The 17,857-nt window shown below is 40.3% G+C and overlaps 2 protein-coding genes across 2 annotated transcripts in view; one reads left to right on the top strand and one right to left on the bottom strand.

Moving 5' to 3' along the window:
• Positions 1-5,564: 5,564 nt before the first annotated feature.
• and4 (actinodin4) lies at positions 5,565-7,732 on the top strand. Its single transcript, XM_027004727.3, has 5 exons — positions 5,565-5,590; positions 5,901-5,954; positions 6,062-6,106; positions 6,269-6,420; positions 6,788-7,732. The coding sequence occupies exons 2-5, from the start codon at positions 5,906-5,908 to the stop codon at positions 7,496-7,498; spliced, it is 957 nt and encodes a 318-aa protein (XP_026860528.2). The 5' UTR covers positions 5,565-5,590; positions 5,901-5,905; the 3' UTR covers positions 7,499-7,732.
• A 9,247-nt stretch (positions 7,733-16,979) lies between these two features.
• Positions 16,980-17,857, bottom strand: part of cops6 (COP9 signalosome subunit 6) — a 3,998-nt gene continuing 3,120 nt past the window's right edge. The window contains exons 8-10 of the mRNA XM_027004630.3: positions 17,675-17,767; positions 17,479-17,579; positions 16,980-17,381 (exon numbers count right to left, since the gene is read on the bottom strand). Of these exons, the coding sequence (XP_026860431.1) occupies positions 17,241-17,381; positions 17,479-17,579; positions 17,675-17,767 (335 nt within the window). The 3' untranslated portion in view covers positions 16,980-17,240. The remainder of the gene's footprint in view (positions 17,382-17,478; positions 17,580-17,674; positions 17,768-17,857) is intronic.

The following is a 17,857-nucleotide window of genomic DNA, read 5'->3' as shown; positions in this document are numbered from 1 at the left end:
CTGGGAGGAACCAAGACTCAAAGGGGGGGGGGGGGTGCTGCTCCTCTGTCTGACGATGGACACCACAGTAACAATCTAAAGAGAAAAATAAATGTAAAAATTAAAATGATAGCAGTGGAAATGACGTGTGAGAGTGAATGGATATTTGCATTTATACATAATAGTTTGTAATCGTTAGTGAGAATATAACGATGCAGTTATACTCAAGATGTGCTCAAACTAGCCCAGCTGTTCTCATGTGACCTATCCAAATGAACCTGGCTGTTATCGCATGCGTTGCTGTGCTGTTTTCAAGCTGGATTTGTGATGATATCTGATCGTTTCCTTAAAATGTTCTTGATCGATATCCGATCCAGCTTTTTTGTTAATATTGACCTGATTCCGATGCGTGATATTAGATCGATGGGTATTTCCTCCAATCAGATTAGAGCACAGTTGTCTTTTTGGAGACAACTGTCCCTTCTGACGACTTTTTACCTGAGTCTAGATCACAATCGTGAAATAGCGTGGCTCACTGTATTTCTAGAGTCTACATGGGTGCAAGGTCACACCAGAGAGGACATGAGTCCACCCTACCACATCAAACAAAGAGGAATAACATTTCCTCCACCTAAGTTCTTAGTGTCATATTCTACAACAAGAAATTACGTGCTCAAAGAAAGGCAATTTGACTTATAAAGTAGAATACAGTATATTATAAGCAAATGATACATCTTGCCAGTCAACTCAAATGTCAAGCAACATCAACAGATGTAACGGATGTTTCACAAATTCCTATATATCAGGTCACCAAACCTCAGGTTCCTTTTTTTTTTTTTTTTTTTTTTTTTTTTTTTTTTTTTTTTTTTTTTAAAGGACAAAAACCCAAAGAGTTATCTACATGTTTCCCTCCTAAATGTCAATGTTACATTTTTGACCAATTTATTGCTGAACTTGAATTGAGTCAAGTATAATATCCAGTGATCAAACTGGTTTCGTTAAGGGTCAGCAGTTATTTTCTAAGTTGCGGTGCTTGCTAAATGTAACAAACAAATCATCCTCATTCCGTGAGGCTGTGATTTCATTAAATGCTGATAAGGCTTTCAACAGACCAGATTTGACTTATTTGTAATTCTAGACAATGCTGCATTCGTCTCTTGCATACTTTGATAAAGGCTCGAATTGCCTCTGTCATGAGGAACACAACAATCCTGTAATGTCCACAGTCTTCTAATGTCATCTGTCCTCTAATGTCCGCAGTCTTCTAATGTCACCTGTCCTCTAATGTCCGCAGTCTTCTAATGTCATCTGTCCTCTAATGTCCATTTTTCAATCTGAAAAATTAATATATTGCCTTCTATTAATTTTTTCCCCCAAAGTATTCACCATAGGCGACGTTAGGCTTGTTTTAGGAGGGTTATAGTCCCCTCCCTTAAATGCTCTTTAGCCGCACCCCCCCCCCAAATAATCAATAGTTCATTCTATCCTATTCAACCGTGCCATTATGTCTCCAAATTTGAGATAAATGTGCACTAGCACCTGGGGAAGGTTCTGCTGCTGCACAATAGCTCTGAAACCTGACATAATTTGAGTATGATAGATTTAAATGTTTGGGCGACACTGTTGACTAACGCTCTGGAATGCTTTGCTAAAATCTCAACCAGTTTGTTTCGCGCAGTGTGAGACATAATGTCTCTGTCAGAAGAATGTTAAAATCGTCTGAAATGAAACTGACAGACGAACGCTGATGATTGATGAACAAATGCTAATGTAACGTTACTTATAAAGCAAATCAAAAGCGACCTTTTCATTACACATTCATTAAACATGTAGCATTTGGGGTAGGTGCTAATGGGTGGCACCTTTTCTCGATTTTGCTATTCAATTTTCCAATTCAGTTCTCATGGGGGTCCTATTCATATATTTCTACTGCCACTTCTGTTTCGCGTGCCACAACGACTCCATTCTAGAACACAATTAACTACGTATTAGAGTTTACTTTTTCGGAGAAGAGGAACCTAACGGCACAGTCTCCGCCCTATGTAGGGCATGAAATGAAATGGCACAACCTCCACCGAAATAGTGCATAATATGTCTGATCTAAAGGCATTCATATTGAGGAATATTTAAGATAACTCCTTAGTTAACATTCAATAGCCCTATTTGGACGGGATCGGTTTACATGGGGAGGTGTTGTAATGCAATTGTACGACAGGACGTCTGTAAGATGTATGACCGATTCCTACGGGATAAGAAAACTCCGCATAAATGACTGATGGGACTGGCTACTCGATTTATGCGCTGCCACCTCCAAAAACAAAAGTAGATAACCCACTTATAGTAATAATTACATTGTATTTTGAATTTTAAATTCCACCATGTAAAAACTGTAAATATGCCATTTTACAAATAGATCTGTAGATTCTGTACATTGTGTACATATACATACACAACCATATACATTATACATTGTGTATATAAACATAATATACATATATTGTACATACATTGTTAATATATTTTTGTACATATATAGAATATATATTTCTCTATGCACCCCTGTTTTCTTTTTTCTCAGTTTGGACAGAGCACTCTCAACCATTTCACTGCGAGTTGTACTGTGTATGACTGTGTATGTGACAAATAAATCAAAATTGAAACTTGAAATTAGCAAGCTTCATGTTCATAACATGTTCATAAAATGCTACACAATTAATTAACTCAAGCTGCCAGAATTGTCTTGCTCGTCGATTTGAGTGTTGTACATCGTACAACACCTGGCTTGCCACAGACGTGAACGACCAGAGGTATCTGCACGACAAAATAAAATGTTTGCTCGAGCGCCTCCAAACCCGGGAAAAACAGCGAAAAACTTTTTCCACAGGATATTCCACAGAGTATTTACACACACGTCGATCCGCGCAGGACTAATATAACCTGATCTTCTTTTTATGGCTAATTTTACAGAATATTCACTGATCCGAGAGCTCACAGTCGGTCGGACTAAAATAACTGAGATACGTTTTTAATAATTATATTACCTCACTTTCCCACGTGAAACTAATCCCATCAAAATAGTCTGTTAATTGAAATGTTTGTAATTTTTAACTAGTGCTCTAAGTAGAGAATAAGCTCATTTGAGACGGGGCCGATTGTTTACTCAATCGGCAGATTTAACGAACTGGCTAACTTACTAAGCCAGCTAAGGATATAAACGTTCCCAACTCTGAACGTACATTTTTTTGTACTTCGGACATTCTGGTCCTTCTACACCCAAACAAGTTGTGCAGTTCCATGCAATTCTCTGCTTCTTGCTGAAGGGTCTTATTTTGTATCACGCGCATTTTCAGCCTATTTTTTTCGAGGCTTCATTTTGCACTCATTACGAAACTAAGGTTTTTACGGTTGTTGTGATTACGGCTTGTCCTGGGAAGGCGGTATTTTTGTGATTGGTTGATAGATATGCACTAAGTATACTGTTGGTCAATATACGCTTAAATATTAGAAGATTTAAATGTATTTTATCTCTCTCAGCGGCCCAACGAGACGGCCAGTCCATCCGTGTATTAGACAGAGACCACATTCATGTTAACTGATTTTACTGTAATATTTACATAACGCGAGGCCAAAACTGATCTCAATGTTTCTCTTTCTCTCATTTGTCCTGTGTCTATGTCACTGTGCTGAATATGAAAATACGTGCATGGTGTTACCATTCTGGCAAACACAACAAGTGGAGGAAGCGTTTTCCTGTGCCACCTGGCAACTGACTCCCGGTGTATTCCACAAGACTGCATCTTCTGGTGCCTAGCTTCTTCCCATCAGTGCCCTGACCAAGTAGCGATTGTTCATATCTTCCATGCATGATGGAACCTCCGGTATTCCCCAGCGAGCAGCATCTGTCAGATAGCCCTGCCACCACCACTACTACTAAAGGCTGGGAGTGTTTGTCCCAAGGTTATTGTTGCTCAGGGAACTCAGAGGCCACCCCTGTTACCTTACTGTTACTCCTCCTGTTAGGTAACACCTCAGCTGACAATTCTGAGCCACAGGATGCAATTAGTAAAGTGGGCAGTGAGGCCAGCGCAGCGGATCAATTACTGCTCTTTTTAATCTAACCTGTAAGGTTTGCATTGCCTTTATCTTGCAGTTTCTTTAGTTTTTCGTTTTGTCCACTTTCTTTTTGCGGTATCTTTGTACCAACTACAAAATGAATTTATAAATGTATTAATCAACTGCAAGTAGCTACAAAGTGAATTATTAAAGACAATTGGGCTTTGAGTTAAATATGGATGCAAAATGTAATATTCTCTAAAAGCATCAGAATGGAATGCGTTTTACACCTAAACGCTTCCAAACTAGCAAACAACTGAATATGGCGATCTATGTAGATGGACATATATGTAGGTGCAGATCTATGTAGCCAGCTCTCTTAGAGTGCACAGCCCACTGCTCTACTCTATTATTTTTGCAGTTAACACTATATAGAAAAATGCAAGTCAACATGCAAGCCATTGAAACTCCGCCCCATTCAAATGTTTTAAATACGAAACTCTCACTATCCCCATACTTTTAATTTCAATGCAAGTTCACTGCCTGTGTCTGATTTTTAAATTTTACTTTAAAATTAAAAAGAGGACTGAAAGCATCAAGGGGCAGGTACTCTTGCTAAAATTTATGTATGAAACTTGGGTTCCATTACATCATATAAAAAGAATCTTGGAGTAACTTTGATCTCGAACAAAAAAGAGAAGTTAGTGAAGTTATCAAAAGCAGTTTCTTCTAGATTTGTCTGTAACGTGACTGTTTTGCTATAGGACTTTTTAAAACGGATCGAAGTGTATTATTATTTAGGAATGTAAGCAGTACGTTTTTAACCAACACAAGAGCAGACAAGTGAACCATGAAATCCTCGCAACTCCCAGCAAGGAGGCAGTTAACCATTAGGTGGCTCTTAAAATATCTGGAATGTGAAGCGTCGGCAAACTCTTTATTATAACGTCTTATGAAACACCTGGTATTGTCAAACGTTTAATTTTCTGCGTTTTATGGGGTTTTGTAGAACATATTTTGTCAGTTTTACAGTCGACAGTTCGAATGAGCAGACGGCGTCTATCTGAGCGCGGCAATGCACCAATAATTTACACAATGACAGTATTTATAATGGTGAACTGGTAAAACATTTCTTTCTTCCATGCAACAGCGCTTTTCGAAAATATGTTATTGTACGTATTGTACGTAATATGAATTAAAGAATGTATATTTTCTTTGTTGGATCTAAACGTTGTTGATCTGATGCCGTTGTGCCCTGGAGGATATTCCTTATAACAGTTCCATCTTGCTGCAGTTTTACTGTTGCTTTTCAGAAAATGCAGTGTCGTTGCTGCACAGTAGGTGAGCTCAGTTTTCTTTTAAAGTTTAAGTCCTTTATACTATTCGCGGCCTAACTGGTGCCAGAGAGGAGAAGGAGGCGGCCGCTGTAGGACTAGCTAACCAATAACTTGCCTGCTCCTACAATATTAACATAAAAGTCTGTATATATATCACACCTCTACATGGTCTCATAGTATCTACTTAGTATCTGCCAGTTCAGAGCGTCGTCCTGCATAAGGTAAAGCAAGACTACGTCATTTTGCATACATTTTAAAACATTACAGAATTTTTTTACATTAATTTCTAAACACGTTGTTGGAACTATAGCAAGTGATTTAATAACGATCAAAAAATCAAAGTAACATAGTCTATAGATTACTGTCATATATACTTGTGTGTTTTAGTTTTAAGAACTTTCTTGTTCAATTAAAACCAGAAATACTGTACTTCGCTTACTTGCCTTGGTCCAGAATAAGCTGTCAAACTACTGTTAACATATGGATTTTTTATTTCCACGATTTTAATTTTAGTTTACTTTGTGTCCACAGTCATAATGGTCGTAAGACTCCTATGTATGTTGTGTTGGTGTGCGCTGCTGCCTCGTGAGTCGATTTGGATATAACTTAATATTTTAAAGAGTCCAAAAATGTTTGACATTTTTTTGTGTGTAATAAACATTCTTAGATTTCATCAATGTATTTGTTTTAAGGATGGTTGGATGCAAAGTCGTTACTGATTGGGATAAAACAAAAAGGTAAATCAAGAAATCTGTTTAAGGAATATATCTACTTGATAAAAATATTTAACATTTACATTTAGGGCTGATTTTTTTCCTCTCAGCGAATCATTGCTGTCACTTTGTGTGTTTGTGTTTGTTTTTTTCTTTCTCATCTTTCTTTACCCGCGTGTGTGTCAGAACTTACTCCAGTGAGAATAGCCCCAGAAAAGGCAAACGATTTTCTCTCAAGCCTCCGACCGCGTCGCAGTTTAGACCCGCGCTGGCACCGTCAGCCGCCAGACTTTCAGGCATACTATCGCTATTACAGCAGCATCGGTCACACGGAAGGGGTGAGCGAGAACAAAAAACACACGAAAAGGAATAGCAAAGAGTACTACTTATTGTTTACTGCACTTATCATTGTCTAAGATAGCGCTTATGTATTTTGTACTTCTATGCATCAGCAATGATCAATGCATTTCTACAGTATTCCAGTTCATTGGTATATTGGACCCTAACTTATTCTACTGGCTAGGATCTATTCTATGAGTAAATGACAAAGGGCATTTTGTAAATGTAAATGTAAGGGGTGGGGTTAGAGTGCAGATACCTAATATATGCCTTTAAAATTGTACACATATTCGATGTTGTCATGTTGAATTTTGATATTTCTGTCCCCTAAATGATTATCGCCCCCCTTTTCCCTTCGCTTTCCAGCTCTATGAGATCGACCGGATCAGGACGCTCTACCAGCAAATGCGGCACTTGGAACATGTTTACGGTCCAAATGCCTCATACTACCAGAACAAACTTGGGATGCCCGTCCTGACACCACTTCCTAAATGTGATCCAGCCAAAGACAAAGACTGCAAAACGCCCCCATCCTCTGCCACAGAGAAAGTTCCTGCCCCTGCCTCAGCCCCAGTTAAAGGTCCTGATGTTCGACCTCTTTCCCGAGCAGATGTGATTTACCTGTGCAATGCAAAGGACCCTCTCTGTAAGCCACACATTGTCTACCTGCCCACAGGATCAGTACCTGTGCTTTGCGATCCTCGCTACCATCCCACCTGCAAGCTGGAAGATCCCCCAAATTCTCCCACACCCAAGAAATCTGCCCCTCCACCTCCTGCACCCATAGTATATAAAGCTATGGAGTACGACTGTGACCCCTACTGGGACCCTGACTGCCTCATTGACCATCCACCACGTCCCATTAAGAGAAAAGCACCGCCACCTCCCCCAAAACCTGAGCCTGAGGAGGAAGAGGAGGAGCAGACTCCGGCCCCATCTATCACTGTGGCTAACAAACACCCATACCCGTACTATGCTTACCAGTACCCTTATTATCCCAACTTTCAGTCTGAGCTGTATGACCCCATCCGCTATGCCTACCCCCCCCCAAATACTGATTCTTCTGCACCTAAGTAGACCATTGTTTACACCAATCCAAACAAATAAAAGGTAAGCAGTGTTCTATGGTGAGGAATACAAATCCAGAAATCAGATCTCATTCTTATGCACACACACACATATCCCAGAGGCTTCTTCTGCCTACATGAGCAGCAGAAGCAATAATTAAAACTGCCCCTGCTGTTTATGTTTTCTTACTTTGTCTTTTTGTTTTTGCTGTAATACAGTTGCATGGTTGCGCAACACTGGAAACAGGACAATTAGATAACTCAGGGCTAAAACCATGAGCGTCATGAGTTTTGAAGCCTGACAAGATGCCTTAATTTTGTGACAAGTCTAGAGTTAAAACATTTCAGACTCAATTGCCTTTGCTTATGAACAACCCTCTGTAGGCAGCATTTTTTTTCTAGCTTGTGTTACAATACAAAGATTTGAGAGAAAGTACTCCGTGATAATTTGATATAAAATAAATATTACAATTATGTTAAAAACAATAAAAAAAATAAACTAGTTTTGATGTTTTATTACCTAGGTGTCATGTTGCTTCTCTTTTACAGTGTGTGTTTGTGATTAACTCAGCAGGTTGGATGTTCATTATTGTTTGTTCTGCTGCTGTTGCAGTTGAAAGCTGTTAAACAGCAGATGTTGTCTGTTAATCGTCGAACTTTTTCCACTGACCTTTTATTTCTCTCGACCCCCTACCAGGCATCCTGTATCACTGCAGGGCAGCTACACCACAAGAAATCACAGATCACACACACACTGAAAAACACTGCACACACGGATACTGCACAAGATATGCACAAGATCACACACTCCATAACAAGATTCACTAGATTATGAAGATGCACACATTGTATTCAGGAAATGGTGTTTGAGAGCAGCACACTGTAATGGAGGACTGAAGTTTGTGTGTGTGTGTGTGTGTGTGTGTGTGTGTGTGTGTGTGTGTGTGTGTGAGTGAGTGTGTGAAACCTATCCTCATTCCCAACTCGTCATATGCTTGACTCTTGGGCAGAACACACTGACCGCAGTATATACTATACATTTGTGGCATATAGTAGACAATCTTATACTCTTATCCAGAGTGACTTAAGATACAAAGTTTGGTCAAAATTACTAGCCAGTACAACAGGTTAGAGTCCAAGATACCTAGACAGAATTACAAAATGTGCAATAAGTGCAATACCAATAATAAGTGCTAGGAGCATTCAATTAATCAGTAGCAGTGCAGTATTTCCATAAGTGCATGAGTGGTCATTTAAAGGCACAAATAAATAAGCCTTCAGTCTCAGTGAGAGACTTTGCTGTCTGGATAGCTAGTGGAAGTTCATTCCACCATCTGAGAGCAAGGACAGAGAATAGTCTTGATGCTTGTCTTCCATGAGACTTGAAGCATGGTGTTTCAACCAAACTGTACTTGAGTTTCTCAGTACTTGAGGTACGGATCAGGATTGGACCACTGTCATCATGTAGGGAGGAGTTGTTCCATTTGTGACTTTGGAGGTGAGCATTAGAGTTTTAAATCTGGTGGGAGTAGCTACTGGAAGCCAGTGAAGGGAACACAGTAGAGGAGTGACGTGTGAATTTCGGACGAGTGATGCTCAGAAGTGCAGCTGTATTCTGGATCAATTGTAGAGGTCTGATAACCCACATAAGAAGTCCAACAAGTAGTGAGTCATAGTAATCAAGCATTGAGATGACAAGAGACTGAACAAGCACATGGTTAGCTTCCTATCGGAGAAAGAGTCGAATCTTTCAAAGTTGTTCCCTTTGCACTGCACTGTGCTCCCACTGTGTCCAAAGTTTTGAGTCACATGACTGGCAAAGACTCCTGGAAGACTGGTAAAATGCAAAGGATAGATTTTATTTGTGTATATGACTTAAGTGCTCACACACACACACACACACACACACACACACACACACACACACACACACACACACACACACACACACACACACACACACACATATATAAGTTGATATAATTGTTCCTTTTATTTGTTTGTTTTATATTCCTGCTAAGTATGTTATTAACTAATGAACTCCAGTATTGGATCCTGTCTGACTCTGAGGGAAATGTTGGTCTACAATCAAGAACTTTCAACAGAACCTTTTAGTACACTGTCTTGTTGCATTATTGACTGTTATGCTTTATTGGAACATAGCTGTAATGTTGTAGTGTGCATTTATGAAGCTAAAACTGTGTGTATGTGTGTGTAAGGAGGATGGTCTTTCTAATGAATAGTGTTCAGAGCAGTTGGAGCCCGCTCATCTGGAGCTGCTTCAGGTGAAACAATCTTTAGGTGACACATTAAACAGGGAGCGTAGTGCCATGCACTGTGACATCATCAAAAATAGACAGGCATCCATATTAGAGACGGTGAGCACTTCTCATTAAGAGCTGTGGTTTTACACATTACAATATTTTTTGTCTTCATTTTGTGTTCATGTGTGTGTGTGTGTGTGTAGCTGTGTGAGCAGAAGCGTGAGCAGCAGGAGCTGGCGTGTGTTAGGTGGAAGCAGGTGGACCAGTATCTTCTTCGGTGGCAGATGCTCCTCTCTGCCCACAGCATGCAGCTCTCAGAACTCATCACACTCCTGGACCAAGAGGCAGCAATAGAGATTTGCAAGGTAAGCACACAGGCACTTATTATACATACACAAGATCAATCACTGCACACATATGCACATTCAGTGTTACTACACTGATAAACCTGTCCCATTTTGTTCCCATGCCCTGTAGATGCTGCTGTTTGTCCTGCAGGTGGCAGTAGCAGAGGTGAAGACAGTGGCACATGCTGTGGCCCAGGCCCTGCAAGCATAGGGTGTGCCACATCGGCTCCTCCACAGGGAGGTGGGGGCTGAAGTTCTGGCAGAAGCCAAGGAGAGGCTGCATGTGCAGGGGAAGGCCTAGGTGGAATCTGCAGGTCAGCTGCTGCACTAACACTCACCACATCCTGGGTGTGTAAAAAAGCCATACCTACATGTGTGCTGCACTTGACATTCTTTTCTCTCCTGTAGAAGTGTGTGTGCATCTCAGCCTGCAATGTCGGAAAGAGACCTCCTTTATGTGAAGCTGGAGTGTGTGAAACACGTGTGTTGTCTGGATCGTTGTTCTGCCGCACGCTTTTTCACAGGCAAGACTGTACACCTCGCTTACCAGTCCCATCATTCAACACAGTCAGTGTTGCTCTGACCCCAAAACCAACAGCAGTCCTGATGCAGACCCTGGAAACACGTCTCTGACCCTTAAAGAGTCAAAGGTGAGAGTCCTCTTATCTTTTCTGTGCCCCCTTCAGATACTCAGCTGTGATAAAATGCGATTGATGTTTCTTGTTCTCCTGTGGATAACATTAGAACAAACATGAAAACACACACACGCGCACACACACACGCACCATGCTCTTCTCTCAGTGTGTCTCATTGTCATTGTCTCTGCAGAATGAGCTGAACTTTGGAGAGTTCTGAACTCTGCCAGTGAAACAGACCTGCAGAGCTTCATCAGAAGTGTGGAGGAGAGGATTTACTTCCATCAGCAGGAGAGAGGGAGGAACACATCTGTGGAGGAGGTGATGAGAACGAAGGAGGGAAGAGATTCAAACCAGAAATGTTTTACAAACTGCCATAGAAATGCCTTAGGATCGCTGGTTGTATATTTTTGTGTGGTGGACCACTCTCTAACCAGTGTAATGTGTACAAACACTTCTCTATCTATTACATCTGTGTAACACATACAACCATGCCACGACTACAACCATGTCATTACTATACCACAACCAGTACCATGTCACAACCAGTACCATGTCATTAGCACAACCATGTCACCTCTACAACCATGATACTACCATGCCACTACTGCAACCATGCCTTCTGCACAGCTGCACAAATTCTCATGCAGTGTGGATATACAGGTATGAGTCGGAGGACCTTAACAAATGATCCATTTCTCTTTCTTCAGTCTTTTTTCCACTCTATATTTTTTTATGTTTCTCTGCCATTCTGCCTTTGTCAGTTTGTAGGTTTTATTGAGCGGTCCATCTAGTTACAGTATTGCCGAAATCTCATCAAAAATGAATAAAAGGTGATTCATCTTCTCTCTGCCAGGTGTATGACTGTGAGGCTCAGGAGCAGAAGGTGTATGAGTGTGAGCAGGGTGTGGCAGAGGCTGTGGTTGCTCTGCAGTAGGAGAGAGGAGAGAGGAGAAGCAGAGTTCTGGAAACACAGCCCTGTTGGAGCTCCAGTCCCTGCTGCTACAGCACCTCCGACACACACCTGCAGAACAGGAGCTCACAAACACCATACACGCACAGAGCCTGGTGAGTTCAGGAACGCTTGAGAACACACACACACACACACACACACACACACACACACACACACACACGCGCAAATACACACAAGCTGAGGAGCAGACACATGGAGTATCTGCAGCATACTCACTGTGCAATAAAACGGATGAGATGCTAAACCTCATCAGGACAAATGATGACTTTTCTCCTGCACTTTGCTACACTTTGTTTCACTGAAATCTGGCTCAGAAAATCTGGTCCAGAAAGTGCTTTATATCTCCCTTGTTTTCCCCTCCACAGATAGGACTGATTGATCTACAGACAATCTTAGTGTCCCTGCATCCCCCTGCCAGGGATTACCAATTTCCTCACAGGTAGGACACAGCAGACGAGACAGGGAAAGTTCTTACTGGCTACACAAAGAGTTGAAAAAACTTGCTCCAGTGATTGTGGCCTCTCCTCACTGCTCTATTCTCTACAGACTTTAGAAATGCACTTGGGCTAATTGAAGACAGTGACGATTCTGCGTAATGGCTGGTCCTGTACTTGAAAACACCAAAAACAGTGATGATGATGGTGGACTGTAGCTCCTCACCTATACCCCACCACCATCCTAGACAAAGCAGTAGCTGCTGTGGAGTTCTTCAAGTTTATGGGAACTACAATATTGACTTTACTGTGAACATTTTCTACACAGTGTTCAATCATCATTACCCCCCTAACAGTCTGGAGAAGATCTACACAGTGTTCACTCATCATTACCTCTGCAACAGTCTACGGTTCTGCCACAAAACATGACCTCCATAAATTATAATGCATCATCAGGTCTGTAGATAAGACTCTAGGTGTAAACCTGCCTAGTCTTCATAACCTATTTACCAACAGAACTACATTTTGTTTTCTCTCTACGTAAAGGCTTTGGAGGAGGCAGAGCTTCATCTACAGAAGGAGGAAGCTGAATGGAAGGAGTTAGCATATGAGTATAGTTCTGATAAAATCTTGGCTGCTGCTGATGGTATTTATATAGAGTTGTTTAGGGTGAATAAAGATGGCAAGATGGCTTCGAGTCTGCAGGAGGGTCTGTGCAACAACTCACACACGCTAACTGAAAGGTGACAACAGTCCCTTGGTCATGATTTAATACAGATGTGATTATTTCAGTCTGTACCATTGAAGACATGGTGTTGCCATCAAAAGTCCGGTGGCTGGAGAGAGACTGTTTATTTTTTGCTACAATACCTCAGGAAACCAGGAACACACACACTCTTTACCCACTTTCCATTAGACCAGAGGAAAATTTTGCATATTTCAAGTTTTCATATTTCATATGAAAATGTATTAACGATGTGAACCTTTTGGGTAAAATGCAATAGTAATTATTAATAATAAAAATATTAATTGTATTTATGTAGGCTACAACTTCAAGTATAGATGTACAATTCGCTTTACATAGCAGGCAACTAAATCTCTCAAAACAAAGTATGAGTCTAAAAGAGCTTTTAAACAATGAAGTCATTCCAACTCATGAATGTTTGTGTGTACGTTTTCATTTGAAAATGTAGTCTTCACAGTGAAATTCATCATCTATACAGATACTTCTTCAGACTTCCCACAGCTCTCACTATGCCATTGACAGCACTCTTCAGAGTGCATCCAGTCTTCTGCGGCCTTTGGATCACTGAGCTCTTCATACACATAATTACCTTACAGATGTTTGCCATGTGTTTTTTTCTCCACAGATCCACTGCTGTATGCAAGGGCATGTGTGCTGCTAGATACAGACACATCAAAGTTTGAGGGTGGCAACATAGATGTAGAAGAATCACTGCTTGGGTGTGGCAGGGTGGATGAAGAAGGTGACAGGGGTCTCTTTATTGTCAAGCTTGAGGGATAATGACTTTTATTCCTGACCTTTTTTACGCTGAATTGACAATTGCCTCTTTGCTTACTGGGAATATCTCTGTTGCCTTGAAACCTGACTGTGCATTTTTTTACTTTGTCCGATATTTCCCATGCGGGACAAAAAACTGAGAAGAACCCGGCCTTGGATGGCTTCTGGCCAGCAGCACGTCATACCCATGTCATCCCCTCCTCATGCCAACACTACTTCGGGTTCTTGAAAGGAGCTTTATAAGCTGGTTGCATGGCATGAGTGATTGGTGGAGGTAGGTATTAGATATGCACATAATTCTTTATGAGATTCAGGAATGGCATATTGTAGGTGTGGCTGCTGTATCCATCTAGAAGTAGACAGCTGCCTTGTGGAGGGACTTAATAAGCATGTGAGCTCATTCGAGAAAGAGATCAGTACCCATTATCCAATACCCTCACAGCAACATTTTCTGGGCAACGGCATAGCCATTCACCTTGCACCCTTTTTCCTTTAAAATATAACGTGTTTGGCTATAACTCCAAGTGTTTGGCTATATCTACCAGCTACAGTAAATGCTGCCAAAATGGTTTTATTCATCTTTATCTCCAAAAGGTATTTCGATGCATGGCATACCAACTTCACCAAACACTTCTGGAGGGCAGAAATGGTCCTGCAGACTGGATTCATTACAGTTACAAATTTGATGGTGCACTGCTGATCCCCATTTCAAATAGCAGGTTTTTGTGCTGCTTGACCACTGCCTTATAAGTTGCTCATTTAACTGTGCAGTTCTTGCTGAGAAGAACTGCACAGTGGTCAGTGGTCAGCTGTTGACCTTGGCCCATTCCAAGGTCTGAGTTTCTTTTTTAAGAAACCCAGTAGAACCTGGTCTGGTTCTTTGATTCAGATCCCTTTTTGTTGTTCTGTTTGGTGTATTGATAGGCAAGATGTTCAACATGTTTTTTTTTTTTTTAAGTTAGAAGCTTCTCTGACACAACACCTTTAACAGTATTGCCAGTTCTATTTCTGCATCTTCTGGAGTATGGTCTCTGACCAGAACAATGGCTAGTGCCTAAGACCTTGACATTTCAAGTTTCAAGTTTGGTTTATTTGTCACGTACATCGTCATACACGATATAACTCGCATTGAAATGGTTTTGTTAGTGCTCTGTCCAAACTGAGGAAAGAAACAGGGGTGCATAAGGAAATGTTTATATATATATATGAGTATGTCTAGTGTGTAGCACGTCTGTGAGACCATATGGTAGTGAGTATGAGTATGTCTCTTTGTTGCTTACTCTTCTAAAACAAAATGTAAAAATAAGTCATTAATATTTTACAAGTAGAATCCTCAACATAGACACAAAGCAGGATAATCTAATAAAGAGACATCTTCAGCTTTTGTTAAGATGACCCTCCATAACACTCTCAAACCTCTTTGAAGCCATTTATTAAAGATAATTTTTGATTTTTTTTTAAACAACGAGAAAATTGAAGATTATCCCATTCCAAGAGATTTTTTTTGGAGATAGTAATACCTAGATACTTTACCTTTGATGGGTATATTTAACAAGGACGTCATGTGACACTCATAAAGACACAATTTCACACTTTCACAGACCAAGCTTTAACATATTAAAGCTTTAAGATAGTGATGGCATAAGTGGAACTTTTGAGAGATCAAAGCAAATTAAAGAAATGATTCAGTAAACGATTCCATCTTGTGAAACATTGGAATCATTGCATCATAATGACATCCGGTGGCCAAGAAGAGGTCAAAACGGCAACCTGCGTCTAATATAGCACAAAAAAAAGTGTGTTTTCACCACATTTTTTATTGATGTGCCTGGTTTCCTCTTTCTCTCAGATATATATCAATATATATAAAAGGAATGACTCACTAGGGCTTGAAATATCCAAAGGCCACATGTATTTGCAGTGCACTTTTTAAAAATTTACACCACGATGGGTAACTTGCATCGCAATGAGACTTCTTGGATACCATAATCAAAATCAGGTATCCTACATATAAAATGTCAGGAAAATTGATTCCTGGCCATATGTCAATGTCCATGAACCCACTGTTAATTTGGACTGATGACAATACCAAATTCCTTTATTGCAGGTTTGGCCATTTCTCCTAACAAGCTCAGTCATTTTGTAAGTTTTGCCACTTGGTCGGCCTGAGTGGGCGCCTCCCTACGGAAAGGTGACGTCAGTGCATACCCTCCATAGAATACTTGGTGACATCGCCATCTCCTGGGAAATAACATTTTTGACATAAGGATTCCATTTCTATAAAGCTATCAAAAATCTTACAATACAAAGCAAATGTTTCTATGCAATTCAGTTTTGTTTGCATTCATTGTGTATTCTATAATAGTGTAGTGTAACTATAATGTAGTGAATATTATAGTTTAGATTTAGTTTTTGTATTTATTCCATTTTTATTTAATATACTGAATACATTTTCATGATAGTTTTCATTAACAACAACCCTGGTCCACATCACCTTCCAACGGCTAAGAAAGCAGCCGAAGGGCAGAGAGATAAACTGTAATATTTTCAACACCTCTTTTTTTTTTTTTCAGCAGTGGTACTTTACAAGGGTTTCTTGCAAATAGTTTGACTTCACATAGGCATCTTGATTGTTGCAGTACTCACAGGTAACTAAAGATCATTGATTTCCCTGGAGTTGATCATTGGATGCTTCTTTGCCATTCTTGTTATTCTATGATCTACATGGATGGTAGTATTTCTTTTCCTACCATGTGTTTCGGGTTTGGTTTGCCATTTTAAAGCATTTGAGATCATTTTAACTGAGCAGCCAATTATTTTCTGCACTTCTTTATGTTTTCCCTTCTCCTTTGGTACAACCTCTGGTACGACCCATTTTACTCACTAAGCAAGGGGCTAAAACCAGCAGGTACAACATTTGCTGCCCTCCTTCTTTAAATAAGGACCATAATTGACACCTGTTTCTTCATAGAATGAACTCACTAATTGAACGCCACACCTCTTTCATTAAATGAGTCAATTACAACCAATTAGCACTGTGCATGTCATGATTGTTGATTCTGTTGGTTGCCCATTACTCAGTTACACCCTAATGAATCCCCCCCCCCCCCCACAGACTACCTATTAATGGAGTACATACTTTCCTATTAAATGAAGTACCTACAAAATGAGTGGGCATTCATCCACAAAAGAATGATTGTAGAAGCTGAAATATATAAACTTTGTTAGGCTCAAGATCCATCTCACACAGAGAAACCCACTCATACCAGCTGAAGGACACACACAAAAACCCTACAGCATGTAGCATCATCCATAAATTCAAAATCACATTTATTTTCAGAATCCTCAAATAATAACAAAAAGCATCGAGTCACTAGCTTACGTAAACAGAAAGCTGCATTTATGAAACTCAAACCTGTTCATCATTAAACACAGACAGGCAGTTGGAACGGTCTTAACAGAACAGTTGACCATGACATCTCTGAAAATGTCTCTAAGAGAGTGTCTGTGTTTAGATTTCTGAATCTCAGTGTTTTCTAACCAGTAGGCTGATTCTTTGGTGCATGTGCGTTTATCAGAAAAACAGCCCCCTCATGCGGCGTCCGATTCCCTGTCTGTCGTAGAGAACATTGAACTTGTTGATGAACTGGTTCATACTGTTACAGGTTTTAGTGATGGTGCCAAGATATGCCATCAGCCCGACATCGTTGCATTGCTGAGAGAGAAATAGACAGTTAATTTGTGTCACATTGTTCAAATAAATGTGATAGTTATGTGCAGATATGACAGGGTGAGTCAATGTATAAACTCACATCATAGAAATCGGTTTTGAACTTGAGTGTGCTAAGAACAGGCAGGCGGTGACACAGTGCATTAGCCTCACGCAGAATCTCATGACTAAATGGAACCTCACCTATAACCGCAATGGGGAAAAACATAGAAATATGAAAATGAGATTAGCTGCAAATGCATTTTTTTTTCATATCTAGTACATCCTCCTCCTCTCACCTGCTTCCACCGCCTTCACATACTCGAGGATCAGCTTTACCCGACTATGCAGCATCTTTATTGCACTGTGCTGCGCAATGAGGTGTTCAGCCACTTGGGGCAGAAAAAAAAAATCAGAAGATACAGGAATTAGTCTGAATGAATGAAAGCACAATGTCCTGATGTCATGTAGTTACTGAGCCT

This window comes from Electrophorus electricus, chromosome 3, assembly GCF_041902795.1.
Source record: "Electrophorus electricus isolate QZ-2024a chromosome 3, ASM4190279v1, whole genome shotgun sequence".
Classification (NCBI taxonomy): Eukaryota; Metazoa; Chordata; class Actinopteri; order Gymnotiformes; family Gymnotidae; genus Electrophorus; species Electrophorus electricus.
This window is presented reverse-complemented; position numbering and strand designations above follow the sequence as displayed.